This window comes from Nerophis lumbriciformis, linkage group LG17 (assembly GCF_033978685.3).
Source record: "Nerophis lumbriciformis linkage group LG17, RoL_Nlum_v2.1, whole genome shotgun sequence".
Lineage (NCBI taxonomy): Eukaryota > Metazoa > Chordata > Actinopteri > Syngnathiformes > Syngnathidae > Nerophis > Nerophis lumbriciformis.
In genome coordinates this window covers 45,060,073-45,076,390 of record NC_084564.2, presented here as the reverse complement: position 1 = coordinate 45,076,390, position 16,318 = coordinate 45,060,073, and the positions used below count along the sequence as shown (strand labels likewise).

The 16,318-nt window shown below is 40.9% G+C and overlaps 1 protein-coding gene across 3 annotated transcripts in view; it reads left to right on the top strand.

Moving 5' to 3' along the window:
• The window catches only part of kiaa0753 (KIAA0753 ortholog), a 75,635-nt gene that overhangs the window by 35,375 nt on the left and 23,942 nt on the right, over positions 1-16,318 (top strand). For 2 of the 3 annotated variants that reach the window (XM_061973210.1, XM_061973209.2), the window contains exons 11-17: positions 5,608-5,769; positions 6,248-6,337; positions 6,467-6,554; positions 9,115-9,186; positions 9,309-9,479; positions 9,625-9,700; positions 9,837-9,957. In XM_061973210.1, the coding sequence (XP_061829194.1) occupies positions 5,608-5,769; positions 6,248-6,337; positions 6,467-6,554; positions 9,115-9,186; positions 9,309-9,479; positions 9,625-9,700; positions 9,837-9,957 (780 nt within the window). The remainder of the gene's footprint in view (positions 1-5,607; positions 5,770-6,247; positions 6,338-6,466; positions 6,555-9,114; positions 9,187-9,308; positions 9,480-9,624; positions 9,701-9,836; positions 9,958-16,318) is intronic. The other variant, XM_061973211.2, reaches the window with a different exon arrangement.

The window sequence follows — 16,318 nt, the reverse complement described above, 5'->3', positions numbered from 1 at the left end:
TTTAAATAAACAGACTACAATCCAATAAAAATCAATCAATCAATCAATGTTTATTTATATAGCCCAAAAATCACAAGTGTCTCAAAGGGCTGCACAAGCCACAACGACATCCGCGGTACAGAGCCCACATAAGGGCAAGGAAAAACTCACAACCCCAATGGGACGTCGATGTGAATGACTATGAGAAACCTTGGAGAGGTTCAGTTTCGGTATTAGCCGTAAAAGCTAACCACGGAAAGAGATCAGCTAGCTTCTACGTCAACACGAAGCGTGTTTGATTTTGTAATGCACAACACTGCGATAAGACACCAATCTGTACTGACTGAAAAACATGATCAATCATATTACAGCACCTGTAAAGTATTAGTCCACATTTCATGTTGTTGTTTGTACACAGCTAGGGATGATGCTCGAAACCAATTTTCCCGGTTGTTCGATAAGAAAAGAACCGAGTCCTCGGACTCGACTCCCTTTTTGAGAACCGGTACCCGTTATCGAGACCACTATAATAAAGAAAAAGAGTTGGTTCTTTATTCGAATCCCTGGGAACGAATCCCGTCCCCACAAGAAATGCCCCGTGAGACATCACAAGAAATGAGGTCACGTAGCTCAGTCATTAGGCGCAGATAGCGAAAGCAGGATAAAAAATGGACTGGAAAAAGCGCTCCAAGGTGTAATAAAGTTCAAAACAAAAGGTGTAATCCAATGAATAACTTTACTGAGAGATTTGAGCAGGGTACAAACACATGACCAACACTTTTACGACCAAGCGGAAACATAGCAACCAGGCTAGCAACGCACCTTCTTTACAGCAACGTTCTTAAAGCAACCGCAGCACATACATATATATACAACATCCATCCATCCATTTTCTACCGCTTATTCCCTTTGGGGTCGCGGGGGGCGCTGGAGCCTATCTCAGCTACAATCGGGCGGAAGGCGGGGTACACCCTGGACAAGTCGCCACCTCATCGCAGGGCCAACACAGATAGACAGACAACATTCACACTCACATTCACACACTAGGGACCATTTAGTGTTGCCAATCAACTTATCCCCAGGTGCATGTCTTTGGAGGTGGGAGGAAGCCGGAGTACCCGGAGGGAACCCACACAATCACGGGGAGAACATGCAAACTCCACACAGAAAGATCCCGAGCCTGGGATTGAACCCAAGACTACTCAGGACCTTCGCATATCTCCCTTTTTTAACTTTTGTTTTTCTTCCCTTGTAAACAAAACAAAATCACACTGTATATGTGTTGTCTGTCTAATTATAAATAATGCAGACGAGGCGTGTTGGCTGAGTTCTTGACCTTTACTTTCACAGCGTGCTCATAACCTCATTCTTAGCTGCCGGCTGGCGACATGCAACAACACTTTTCGGGGCTACCGCGCATGCCCGTCACTCCTGTTGCATGCTGGGTAGTGTAGTTGTTATATTCCTGAGCTCATAACATCACATCGTTCCCCCTATAAAGAAATAATGTTAACTCAATAAAGTGTATTTCTTTTTTTAGCTTTAACTTTTCATTTTTTAGCATTGTAACCACATTTGCAAACAACTTTTCTCTTCGTAGAATTTTCTTTCAATAAAGAAATAAAGTGCAAAAATGTCAAAGCATCATAACAAACACTTTTTATTTTATTTTTTATTTTTTAACAACTCTCAATCAGCCTCTTAGGTGGCTGAACATGTCTCTTAGGTCTAGACAGTCTCTCAACAGCAGGTGACGCGGACACTGCTGTCAGTCCTTGGTCAGCAAGGTCAGGCTCCGTGTCAGCAAGTTCTGCAGGTCCAGCTGAGTCCTGTTGAGCCTTTTCCTGAGTAATAGCTGTAGTTACAAACCCCGTTTCCATATGAGTTGGGAAATTGTGTTAGATGTAAATATAAACGGAATACAATGATTTGCAAATCATTTTCAAGCCATATTCAGTTGAATATGCTACAAAGACAACATATTTGATGTTCAAACTCATAAACTTTATTTTTTTTTTGCAAATAATAATTAACTTAGAATTTCATGGCTGCATCATGTGCCAAAGTAGTTGGGAAAGGGCATGTTCACCACTGTGTTACATGGCCTTTTCTTTTAACAACACTCAATAAATGTTTGGGAATTGAGGAGACACATTTTTGAAGCTTCTCAGGTGGAATTCTTTCCCATTCTTGCTTGATGTACAGCTTAAGTTGTTCAACAGTCCGGGGGTCTCCGTTGTGCTATTTTAGGCTTCACATTTTCAATGGGAGACAGGTCTGGACTACAGGCAGGCCAGTCTAGTACCCGCACTCTTTTACTATGAAGCCACGTTGATGTAACACGTGGCTTGGCACCGTCTTGCTGAAATAAGCAGGGGCGTCCATGGTAACGTTGCTTGGATGGCAACATATGTTGCTCCAAAAGCTGTATGTACCTTTCAGCATTAATGGTGCCTTCACAGATGTGTAAGTTACCCATGTCTTGGGCACTAATACACCCCCATACCATCACACATGCTGCCTTTTACACTTTGCGCCTATAACAATCCGGATGGTTCTTTTCCTCTTTGGTCCGGAGGACACGACGTCCACAGTTTCCAAAAACAATTTGAAATGTGGACTCGTCAGACCGCAGAACACTTTTCCACTTTGTATCAGTCCATCTTAGATGAGCTCAGGCCCAGCGAAGCCGACAGTGTTTCTGGGTGTTGTTGATAAAGGGTTTTTGCCTTGCATAGGAGAGTTTTAACTTGCACTTACAGATGTAGCGACCAACTGTAGTTACTGACAGTGGGTTTCTGAAGTGTTCCTGAGCCCATGTGGTGATATCCCTTACACACTGATGTCGCTTGTTGATGCAGTACAGCCTGAGGGATGGAAGGTCACGGGCTTAGCTGCTTACGTGCAGTGATTTCTCCAGATTCTCTGAACCCATTGATGATATTACAGACCGTAGATGGTGAAATCCCTAAATTCCTTGCAATAGCTGGTTGAGAAAGGTTTTTCTTAAACTGTTCAACAATTTTGCTCACGCATTTGTTGACAAAGTGGTGACCCTCGCCCCATCCTTGTTTGTGAATGACTGAGCATTTCATGGAATCTACTTTTATACCCAATCATGGCACCCACCTGTTCCCAATTAGCCTGCACACCTGTGGGATGTTCCAAATAAGTGTTTGATGAGCATTCCTCAACTTTATCAGTATTTATTGACACCTTTCCCAACTTCTTTGTCACGTGTTGCTGCCATCAAATTCTAAAGTTAATGATTATTTGCAACAAAAAAAAAAATGTTTATCACTTTGAACATCAAATATGTTGTCTTTGTAGCATATTCAACTGAATATGGGTTGAAAAGGATTTGCAAATCATTGTATTCCGTTTATATTTACATCTAACACAATTTCCCAACTCATATGGAAACGGGGTTTGTAGATTATATCCAAATAAATAATGAAGTAAAACATTGAGATGGCTATAGTTTGTTTCAGTGAGTAGATATAACAAAAATAGCCTTTTTCATTCACACATCTTGGCGGTGTGCAAAGCGACAATGATTGTGCTTCTTTCTGTCATGTCTGTGTGATCATGTTTTGTTTTAGTCATGTTCGCATTTGTTTTTGGACTTTTTGTGCACTTTTGTTTGTTTTGTCACCACAGCAACCATTAGTTTCACCTGGTTCACATCCTCACGTCACGCACCTGTCTCACATTTTCACATTTTGCGTCACGCACCTGCTGTCACTAATCATGTCACTATTATTTAAGCTCCCAGTTGCCAGGCTGTCTTTCTGGCGACATCACCCTCTACACACCCTTGTTAGTCATGCTTCATGCCATGCCACAGTAAGGGTTTATTAGTTTCACGTCCATAGTTTTGCCTTTGTCCTAGTTTTTGTTTCATTAGCCAAGTTTTTGTACTTCCGCCTTGTGCGCGCTTTTCGTTTGTTCTTTTTGTTAGTGTAAAATTAAACATGTATTTACCTTCACGCCATGTCCAGTCCAGCTTTACTAAAACAACCACTCCAGAGTCCAAGTCTTGACACTTTCTCATCATACATACCTTGTGTAAATGACTCCACCATAGTAAGGTGATTTTTAGCTCTTCGAGTCACTTTCACCTCACTCTCTCGGTTTCCGTCTGCTTCAATGTCTCACTCTTCCTTCGTGCTGGCTTCTAGAAGCAGGAGCTCATCCTTCGTATATTTAGCAGAGGTGGGTAGTAACGCGCTACATTTACTCCGTTACATCTACTTGAGTAACTTTTGGGATAAATTGTACTTCTAAGAGTAGTTTTAATGCAACATACTTTTACTTTTACTTGAGTATATTTATAGAGAAAAAACGCTACTTTTACTCCGCTACTTTTATCTACATTCAGCTCGCTACTCGCTACTAATTTTTATCGATCTGTTAATGCACGCTTTGTTTGTTTTGGTCTGTCAGACAGACCTTCATAGTGCCTGCGTTTCAACAAATACAGTCACTGGTGACGTTCACTCCGTTCCACCAATCAGATGCAGTCACTGTGACGTTGGACCAATCAAACAGAGCCAGGTGGTCACATGACCTGACTTAAACAAGTTGAAAAACTTATTGGGGTGTTACCATTTAGTGGTCAATTGTACGGAATATGTACTGTACTGTGCAATCTACTAATAAAAGTTCCAATCAATCAATCAAAAGTGTGAAGGAAAAAAGACCCTTTTTTATTTCAACCGGACATCCCGTCAAAAGCCTAAAGACTGACTTCACAGTTCCTGTCTTCACAATAAAAGTGCCGCTCCATCGCGCCTGCGCTTTCAAAATAAGAGTCTCCGAAAGCCAGCACAAACAAGCTAGCAAGCTACGGAGTTTGCCGCCAATGTATTTCTTGTAAAGTGTATAAAAACGAATATGGAAGCTGGACAAATAAGAAGCCAAAAACCAACCACTTTCATGTGGTATTAGACAGAAAGGAGGAACTTTTTTTCTCCTCCATTTGAAAACGAGGACGTTATCGGCACTACTGTCTGATTCCAATCAATGCAAGTCATCAGAATCAGGTAATACACCAACTTATATTCTTGAAAGAAAGGAATCTATATGTGTTAAACATGCATGTATATTCATTAAAACACCTTTAACATGTAAACAAAAACGGCAAAATAAATAAATATAAATTATATACTGTATATATCAATGTATGTATATATATATATATATATATATATATATATATTTATATATATATATATATATATATATATATATATATATATATATGTTATATATATATATATATATATATATATATATATATATGTGTGTGTGTATATATGTTACTCATCAGTTACTCAGTACTTGAGTAGTTTTTTCACAACATACTTTTTACTTTTACTCAAGTAAATATTTGGGTGACTACTCCTTACTTTTACTTGAGTAATAAATCTCTAAAGTAACAGTACTCTTACTTGAGTACAATTTCTGGCTACTCTACCCACCTCTGATATTTAGCTTCTTTCATGATGATTATGAACGATAGGGAAAAATCCCCCAAAAAGTGCAGTTCCCCTTTAACTATAATAGCATAACGATGTCACAATCACACATTATAAACTTGCTAGTGAGTCTCTCCTGTCTCTTCAGCTCTCATCAAAAGATGTCCCCTGAGCCCAGATGTTTCTGGTCTCCCGAAAAGCCCTCATCATCAACTCCTGTTGGGCAGAAAGTTGCCTTGGGGTCAGTAACAGTCAAAGATGCTGACTTAAGCTTAGAAAAAAAAGAACAAGCCCAGAATGAAGCATTAAGGTGAGGATCACTGTCTGCTCCCTATTGTCTTTACGATGTTGGAGTGAACTATGTATTTACTTGGTTTGAGTAGGTTTTTGCATTATTATGTCAACATAAAAGAACAAATGGCATGTTAATGACTTCCACATCTATATTCAGTCAATTATTTTTAACCTCTGTCAGACCCCACTTACACAGAGCCACAGGCAATACTGTGATTCAAAGTTCTTTTTCGACAATAAATTAATCTCATTGCTTGCTAAATCTAAAGTTAGGTCATTTGTCTTTGTAAAGGATTAATGGGCAGCCCGGTTTTAGTCCTTATAAGCATTCCCTTGATTGAGTGCTCCACATAACTTTAGTCAATCAAATTAGAATTACCACAATTCTGCCTATTAATTAATCAGGAGCCACCAACCTGATTCTATAACTAAGGTCTTGCAAATGTAAATGAAATGGCATTCAGCTCAATGTGACAACATGTGTCATGGTACAGAGGTGTTTGGCTGGAGAAGACAACAATGCAGAGACTGAACGAGCTCAACCAGCTCAGTGAAGAGGAGGTTGAACGTATTAGGAGATTGAGGTACAGTAGCAATACATCTACAGTGATGATGCTTGATGAGCAGCTTCATGCAGAGTCCTTATCCTCTATCAGTCAGACTCCATTCTCACGGCCTGCACAAATGAAACTAATTGATGTGTTGCTTTACAGGGCCGAGGTCATCTCGCCAACACAGTGGGCCGAGAGAGCTGAGCAGCAGGCTCGAGAGAAGATCCAGCCTCTTCTGGATGAAGCTAAGGTTGGAAGAATCACTTATTTGGTTTCAGTAAAGCATGGCTGCCCAACACACACTTGGAAAGATTGCTTGTTGTTACAGCATAAAAAACCCAAAAAGAGCTAATCCGAAGGAAGAAAAGAAAGACGCTGTATGTCTAAAAAAACAAAGAAGAGCCAAAACTCAAATAAATATTGGTCTGGCGTATTCATGGCACTCATGATGTTCCTATATTTTGTGCGTATTATTATGTGTGGCGACGTGCGTTACCTGCAACAAATGACAAACTAGGGGATCCTTCCATGCAACTTCAGACTGTCAACAACCCTTTGCATGTACAGCTCTTGTGCGCCATTTCCTGCACTTGCAGAGAGGAGGAGACTGGGAGGGACAATCAGCAAGTTGCGCAGATTCGGGGGGGGGTGGGGTGGGGGGGCTTTACAGTTTAAATTCTGCCTGGTGACACAAGATTCAAGTACCCCAGCTTTAAAGGCTTGCTATCTATATAAGACCTTACAGCTCACAGTGCATGTCAGAGAAACATGAGGTCTAAGGAGCTGCACAAAAGGAGCTCAGAGACAAAGAATCAATCAATCAAAGTTGACTTATTAAGCTCTTAATTACACGTGGCTCCAAGGTCTCCAGAAGCCACAACACCATCCTCTGCTCAGATCCTACAAAAGCCAAAAGCAGTGACATTGGCACGTTGTATAATTGGTAAATAAAAAGAGAATATAACAAATCCTTTTCAACTTATATTCAATTGAATAGACTGCAAAGACAAGATATTTAATGCTCGAACTGGTAAACTTTGTTTTTTTTTGCAAATATTAGCTCATTTGGAATTTGATGCCTGCAACATGTTTCAAGAAAGCTGGCACAAGTGGCAAAAAAGAGTGATAAAGTTGAGGAATGCTCATCAAAGACTTATTTGGAACATCCCACAGGTGAACAGGCTAATTGGGAACAGGTGGGTGCCATGATTGGGTATAAAAGTAGATTCCATGAAATGCTCAGTCATTCACAAACAAGGATGGGGCGAGGGTCACCACTTTGTCAACAAATGCCTGAGCAAATTTTTTAAGAACAACATTTCTCAAGCAGCTTTTGCAAGGAATTTAGGGATTTCACCATCTACGCTCCGTAATATCATCAAAAGGTTCAGAGAATCACTGCACGTAACATTGAATGCCCGTGACCTTGGATCCCTCAGGCGGCACTGCATCAAAAACTGACATCCGTGTGTAAAGGATATCACCACATGGGCTCAGGAACACTTCAGAAACCCACTGTCAGTAACTACAGTTGGTCGCTACATCTGTAAGTGCAAGTTAAAACTCTCCTATGCAAGGCAAAAACCGTTTATCAACAACACCCAGAAACGCCTTTGGCTTCGCTGGGCCTGAGCTCATCTAAGATGGACTGATTCAAAGTGGAAAAGTGTTCTGTGGTCTGACGAGTCCACATTTCAAATTGTTTTTGGAAACTGTGGACGTCGTGTCCTCCGGACCAAAGAGGAAAAGAACCATCCGGATTGTTATAGGCGCAAAGTGTAAAAGGCAGCATGTGTGATGGTATGGGGGTGTATTAGTGGCCAAGACATGGGTAACTTACACATCTGTGAAGGCACCATTAATGCTGAGAGGTACATACAGGTTTTGGAGCAACATATGTTGCCATCCAAGCCACGTTACCATGGACGCCCCTGCTTATTTCAGCAAGACAATGCCAAGCCACGTGTTACATCAACGTGGCTTCATAGTAAAAGAGTGCGGGTACTAGACTGGCCTGCCTGTAGTCCAGACCTGTCTCCCATTGAAAATGTGTGGCGCATTATGAAGCCTAAAATAGCACAACGGAGACCCCCGGACTGTTGAACAACTTAAGCTGTACATCAAGCAAGAATGGGAAAGAATTCCACCTGAGAAGCTTCAAAAATGTGTCTCCTCAGTTCCCAAACCTTTACTGAGTGTTGTTAAAAGGAAAGGCCATGTAACACAGTGGTGAACATGCCCTTTCCCAACTACTTTGGCACGTGTTGCAGCCATGAAATTCTAAGTTAATTATTATTTGCAAAAAAAAAATAAAGTTTATGAGTTTGAACATCAAATATGTTGTCTTTGTAGCATATTCAACTGAATATGGCTTGAAAATGATTTGAGAATCATTGTATTCCGTTTATATTTACATCTAACACAATTTCCCAGCTCATATGGAAACAGGGTTTGTACACCGGTGTGAGTGGCAATGTGAGCAAATGTGGGTAAAGTCTCTTGCCAAAGGACACAATGGCAGTAAGTAAAATGGCGGAAGCTGGATTTGTACCAGGAACTCTCTCAACCATCTGAGCCACGCTTCCCCCATACAAAGTATATGCTTGGCCTGAGTTTGTGAGTAAGAACTCCAAGTGTATTTCCAATGTACTTTGTGTTTCACTTTCCATTCTTCCCCTTGCTATGGCTGCTGTGATACATTATTCAGCATCTTTATGTGTCATTTTGCAACCTGGCAACAGCAGTTGTCTGAATTTTAGAGCACTTTCTGAGGGAACTGCCGTTTATGGTCATTTGCGTTTTACCCTCAGCATCTTGGCGAGTCCAGGAGCAGGAGCAGCGGATCTCTGAGGAATAAGCTGTCAGAGCAGGCTGCAAAGACGGTGAGCCAAGATGCTCTCACCAATGTTTCTCAGCCGAGCTTAGCTATGAACAAATAAATATAAACTCACTGCAATTCTATTCCATTCAAATGTCTTAATGTCTTGGTGTTCTACTGAATCAGATTGGAGATAATGCTGAGCAGCTGGGTGAAGTCCTACTGGATGAAGTCTTAGAGGATGCTGCACAGGCGGCATGGACGCTCAAGATAAGTGAAGAGTTGGAAGGCGTCAGCAGGAGGGTTATGCAAGCCCCCACCCTGGAGAGTATGCTGCTTCGCATGGAGGAGATACAGGTGACAACTGCCCTCCACAAAAACCACCCTGGAAACTTGAGTCTTGTTATTTGTATTTCTCTGGTTCGGCTTTCTTGAACGTTTGCTATGTCTCTGAAGTTTTGAGATCAGCATGTTTATCAAGTGTGTGTGTGTGCCCGAGCAGAAGGACCAAGAGGAAGTAAGGAGGCGCTTTACCTCTATTGCCTATTCAGAACCTGATCAGTTGGAGCAGCGAGCAGGTACCAATCACCTCTCATGTCCAAACACAACACTCAATTAACTGAACAGCTCTCCTCTAGGTGGAGATATTGCTCTAATCCAGTGTTAAACAAATCTAATGCATGTGTCTACCCACACTCTCCATGTACTTGCCAGGCTCTCAGGTCCAAGTTTCAGGCTCCAGGCCAAACACCCCACAGCCCATTAGACTGACGAGGTTGGTGTTGAGGCAGCCTGAAGCAGCTGATATTGTTCTGGAGAAACCCGTGGAGACCGGGTGGGTTTTTTTCCTCCTTTCTCTTTTCATTTCTTGATGGTGGCTTGCCTTCATTGCTGTCTTGTAGTCTTTTTACACACTTTTCAAAGTGCTCCAAGAACATTCGGTGCATATTGAGAGCTTTAAATCACGTAACTTTCATGCTGGTTTAAAAGCCAAGGAGTAAAAATATGTTTTAAGACGTGATTTAAAAGTCATTTAGGAGGGAGCCTTTCGAATAGTAAGAAGGATATCTTTCCAAAGTTTTGGAGCCACAACAGAAAATGCACCATCCCCTCTGGGACTGTCAAGTGAAGATAAGCGGTGCGTCCTGGGAGAAGCCGGAGGTTGTCGTGGTTTTACGGATGCAGACGAACGAGGTAGCAGCGTGAGGAAAAAGAGGTACCGTATTTTCCGCACCATAAGGCGCCCTGGGTTATAAGCCGCGCCTTCAATGAACGGCATATTTCAAAACTTTGTCCACCTATAAGCCGCCCCGTGTTATAAGCCGCATCTAACTGCGCTAAAGGAATGTCAAAAAAACAGTCAGATAGGTCAGTCAAACTTTAATAATATATTAAAAACCAGCGTGATGTGGGCGCGCATGGAGTCGTATATCAACATGGACGAAGCTGCGTGAAAAAAGCCACCCGGCCTCTTCGCGTAAACTTCCCTTAACCACTCGCTCATCTTTTCTTCATCCATCCATCCCTTCGAGTTAGCTTTTATGATGACGCCGGCTGGAAAGGTCTCTTTTGGCAAGGTCTTCCTTTTGAATATCACCATGGGTGGAAGTTTCTGGCCATTAGCATGGCAAGCTAGAACCACAGTGAAGGATGACTTCTCATTCCCTGTGGTGCGAATATTTACCGTACGTGCTCCCGTTGTATCCACAGTGCGGTTCACAGGAATATCAAAAGTCAGTGGAACCTCGTCCATGTTGATAATGTTCTCTGGCCGGATCTTTTTTTCAGCTATCTTGTTTTTACAATATGCACGGAAAGTAGCCAGCTTTTCTTGAAAGTCTTTAGGCAGTTGCTGTGAAATAGTAGTCCGTGTGCGGATGGAGAGATTGCGTCCTTTCATGAACCGGAAACCTGTCGCTTAGTAGGAGCCATTTTGTGGTCTTTACAGATGTAAACACACAAAGGAAATGAAACGTAATATCCGCGCTCTTTTTCTTCTTCTACGGGGGCGGGTGGTTGCTTACAGTAGAAGAAGAAGCGCTTCCTCTTCTATGGGGGCGGGTGCTTACCTTGGCGGTTGCTTGCGTAGAAGAAGAAGCACTTCCTCTTCTACGGGGAAAAAAGATGGCGGCTGTTTACCGTAGTTGCGAGACCGAAACTTTATGAAAATGGATCTTAATATTAATCCATATATAAAGCGCACCGGGTTATAAGGCGCACTGTCAGCTTTTGAGTAAATTTGTGGTTTTTAGGTGCGGCTAATAGTGCGGAAAATACGGTATTTAGTAATAAATGAACAAAAAGCGAGAGCAACGGGGAAGTGCTCCGACCGCACAAGCTATGACAAAAACCAAACAAAAGGCAAAACACTTACGGGGAATGTGCAGCAGACGGCGTCCACACATACGAGTGTACTTGCAAATAGTTTCGAAAAGAATCGTCTCTGGTCACCAACAAATAGGGAATCGAGAACATCAACATCCACAAACAATGTCCCGACAACGAAGGGAGAAAAAGGATCAACTTATATAGTCTTGATTGCTAACAGAAAGCAGGTGAGGGGAAATGCTCCGTGAAAAAAGTGAAGCAGTCACGGGAAAACACTAACAAAACCGGAAGAGCCGCCAAAATAAAAGCACAGGACAGGAACTAACACAAAACACCGGAGAACACCACCAAAAAGGCACGGCGGCGTGTAACCAGCCGTGACAGGGACCACAAGAAGAAATTCATCAGCTGATCTCAGAGACCTTGTGGGAGTGTAGATGTTTATAAGGTCTGACATATATTTGGCCGCTAATCCGTTTAGAAACAAACAATACAATTATAAAGTGAATTCTAAAATAAACTTGGAGCCAGTGAAGGGATGCTAAAAGGAGGGTAATGTGTTCATGTTTTTTTGGCCACTTAAAAGTCGAGCAGCTCAGTGAGTGAGTGGGCGAGTACAGAAAGAGAGGAGCACGCGCACTGCGCCGTAAAGTGATGAATGGGTCTGGTTGAGTCCTGCAAAACTAATAATAAAGCAACCAGATTGTCACAAATCAGCGGCCTCAAATTCTGACCAGAAAGCGAATCTTAGCAGACCCATTGCAGGGTAAAGTGAACTGGAGCAAACGTCTGCCCTGTGCTCCTCTGCGACAGTCTGCACCGGAGCAGAACAGCAGGACAGGTGTAACAACTACATTATTACCTGTCACTTTTTTAAAACTCCTTGTGCAGATCTGAAGGTTCATTAATTAAATGTTTACCTAAGTTTGAAGCAAAGGTGGTAATACTAATTGTCACATTTGGCGAGGCATGTTTTAAAGCAACGCTTGAAGCGCGCCGCTTCCTTGTTAAAAGTATCACCTTTATTGTTAGTTTTGAAGCCCAAATACCTCCATGATGTACTTCACACACTCTTTATTTAGCAGTAGAATTGTAGTTTTTATTGTTAGTTTTGAAGTCCAAATACCTCCATATTGTACTTCACCACCTCTTTATTTACCTGTAGAATTGTAGTTTTTATTGTTAGTTTTGAAGTCCAAATACCTCCATATTGTACTTCACCACCTCTTTATTTACCTGTAGAATTGTAGTTTTTATTGTTAGTTTTGAAGTCCAAATACAGTACCTCCATATTGTACTTCACACACTCTTTATTTACCAGTAGAATTGTAGTTTTTATTGTTAGTTTTGAAGTCCAAATACCTCCATATTGTACTTCACCACCTCTTTATTTACCAGTAGAATTGTAGTTTTTATTGTTAGTTTTGAAGTCCAAATACCTCCATATTGTACTTCACACACTCTTTATTTACCAGTAGAATTGTAGTTTTTATTGTTAGTTTTGAAGTCCAAATACCTCCATATTGTACTTCACCACCTCTTTATTTACCAGTAGAATTGTAGTTTTTATTGTTAGTTTTGAAGTCCAAATACCTCCATATTGTACTTCACACCCTCTTTATTTAGCAATAGAATTATAGTTTTTATTGTTAGTTTTGAAGTCCAAATACCTCCATATTGTACTTCACCACCTCTTTATTTACCAGTAGAATTGTAGTTTTTATTGTTAGTTTTGAAGTCCAAATACAGTACCTCCATATTGTACTTCACACACTCTTTATTTACCAGTAGAATTGTAGTTTTTATTGTTAGTTTTGAAGTCCAATTACCTCCATATTGTACTTCACACACTCTTTACTAACCAGTATAATTGTAGTTTTTATTGTTAATTTTGAAGTCCAAATACAGTACCTCCATATTGTACTTCACACACTCTTTATTTAGCAGTATAATTGTAGTTTTTACTGTTAGTTTTGAAGCCCAAATACCTCCATATTGTACTTCACACACTCTTTATTAACCAGTAGAATTGTAGTTTTTATTGTTAGTTTTGAAGTCCAAATACAGTACCTCCGTATTGTACTTCACACACTCTTTATTTACCAGTAGAATTGTAGTTTTTATTGTTAGTTTTGAAGTCCAAATACCTCCATGTTGTACTTCACACCCTCTTTATTTAGCAATAGAATTATAGTTTTTATTGTTAGTTTTGAAACCCAAATACCTGTCAATATGTGGACCTTGGCGTTTGTTTTCCCGGAATGCAAAGGAAAGTTGGCGCGGGCAAGGCGTGAGGGTAAGGACATCTTTTAATTATTACTATAAAAAAGGAACAAAAAGGCGCGCACAAGGCGGAAGTACAAAAACTTGGCTAATGAAACAAAAACTTGCACAAAGGCAGAAACTAAGAACATGAAACAAAACGTCACTAACTGTGGCATTAATAACAAAAACTTACTTGGCATGGAACTATGGAAACATGGGTTGCAGAAGAGGTAAACAGGGGTCACAGAGTTAATGTCGCCAGGCCGACCAACAGAAAATGAAAAGCTTAAATAACAGACATGATTAACAACAGGTGCGTGAGTGCAAATGAATCGGGTGTGTGACATGAGGACAGGTGAAAACTAATGGGTTGTCATGGAAACAAAACAGGGAGTGAAAAAACAGGAACTAACAAAATCCAAAAAAGCACATGGCCAAACAAAACATGATCACACAGACATGACAATACCTCCATATTGTACTTCACACCCTCTTTATTTAGCAGTATAATTGTAGTTTTTATTGTTAGTTTTGAAGCCCAAATACCTCCATGATGTACTTCACACACTCTTTATTAACCAGTAGAATTGTAGTTTTTATTGTTAGTTTTGAAGCCCAAATACCTCCATATTGTACTTCACATACTCTTTGTTAACCAGTAGAATTGTAGTTTTTGCCATTCTTCCCCACCAAGATGTTATTGCGTGTATGCACTTTGTGTGTGTGTGTGTGTGTGTGTGTGTGTGTGTGTGTGTGTGTGTGTGTGTGTGTGTGTGTGTGTGTGTGTGTGTGTTTACAAACTCAACATCATGCTCCTCTGCTCTTTTACATAGTGAAAGCCAATATCTAAGTTACATTTAAACTAGAGTTGGTGACACTGGGAACAGGTGGGTAAAATGTCTTGCTCAAGGACACAACGGCAGTGACTAGGATTGTGGAAGCGGGGATTGAACCTGGAACCCTCAAGTTGCTGGCACGGCCGCTCTACCAACCGAGCTATACCGCCCCTGAAGCATATTGTTGTTGACTCCTGGGAGCTTTTGTAAGAGAACATGAGTTGCTCTTCAAGAGAAATGGGCTCTATTAGAGTCGTATTTTTGTTCCCAAAATGAGCTGAATGAGATGTTCTTTTACCAGCAATTTGGGAAGGAAATGAAGAAAATTGAAGCTGCATGCTGTCTGCTGTCCCTTAAGGAAACACATTAAGGAAGAAGAACAGAAATGACACCTGATGCTGACTCATGTCAACATGTGTCCATGTCAGTGTGGAGGTTCTCACCAGGGAGTCATGTGGCTTCACTTGCACCGCCTGAAACAAACTGTTACATGTTTTCTCTATTCAAACACTTTATTTAACGTGCTCACAGCTGCATTCATACCGCTTGTTACAAAACCTTGTAACAAAACTTGCTTGACTTTGTAATTTTTTATAGCAACCCATATTTTTTTGGTGGTAAAATAAAACGAGTTGTCACTATTTGAATATTCTTAGAGCCAGAGTTGGTGGCAGAATGAATAAGTTGTCATTGTGTGAATGTTATTAGGGGCAGAAGTGAGTTTTGAGCAGTGCAAACACAAATGCTATTGAAGAAAGCTGCTGCAACACTAAATATAGCTCAGATAGCACAAGAAGCAGGCTGCTCTGTCCAAGTAAGGAGGATTATAATAAACTCTGCAGTGGCCAGATGAGCCTTTCCAAATGTGTCATCCTGCTTCTCATACAAGGATGACCCCAATAAAACACAACTCACAAATCTTTGAATAAATCTGCAATTTTTTATTTTTCTTGTTTTCCTATTCAGGGTGAATTGACTTAGTGCATTAAATATTTGAACAATAGTCTTCCCCAACAATTCTTGGTCAACCAAGGAAAATACAATTTCCACGAAGGCTTATTTCTCCAACAAATTATACATGGTAGTGCAGTACATTTTTGAAAAAAGTCTTGATGTCATCATGCTCCATCAAAATCAGATTTTATGACTTTGGGTGTACCTCAAAAATAATGTGTGCCAGAACAGCCATCAAACAATTGGTGAAGTGAAACCAGCAATCACATCAAAAATCAGCAAAATCCACCAAAGATATGTCTTTAAAAAAACTGACAATTTTGCGTGACATTTGCAAGTTTGCCTTACGAGGCCGTAGAACCCATTTGGAAACTGGACTTTTATGCAAAGCGACCAAGTTAGCTGAAACTTTGTGAAATGATCATACTTGCCAACCCTCCCGGATTTTCCAGGAGACTCCCGAAATTCAGCGCCTCTCCCGAAAACCTCCCGGGACAAATTTTCTCCCGAAAATCTCCCGAAATTCAGGCGGACTCGGGTCCATAACAACAAATATTTTATTTGAGTATTAACCCACAATATAAACAGCGTGCCTGCCCAATCACGTTATAACTGTAGAATGATGGAGGGCGAGTTCTTGGTTTCTTATGTGGGTTTATTGTTAGGCAGTTTCATTAACGTCCTCCCAGCGCGGCAACAACACACAACAACAGCAGTCACTTTTTTGTATACCGTAAAGCAGTTCGTCTGCCGTAAACAGCAATGTTGTGACACTCTTAAACAGGACAATACTGCCATCTAGTGCATTTGATG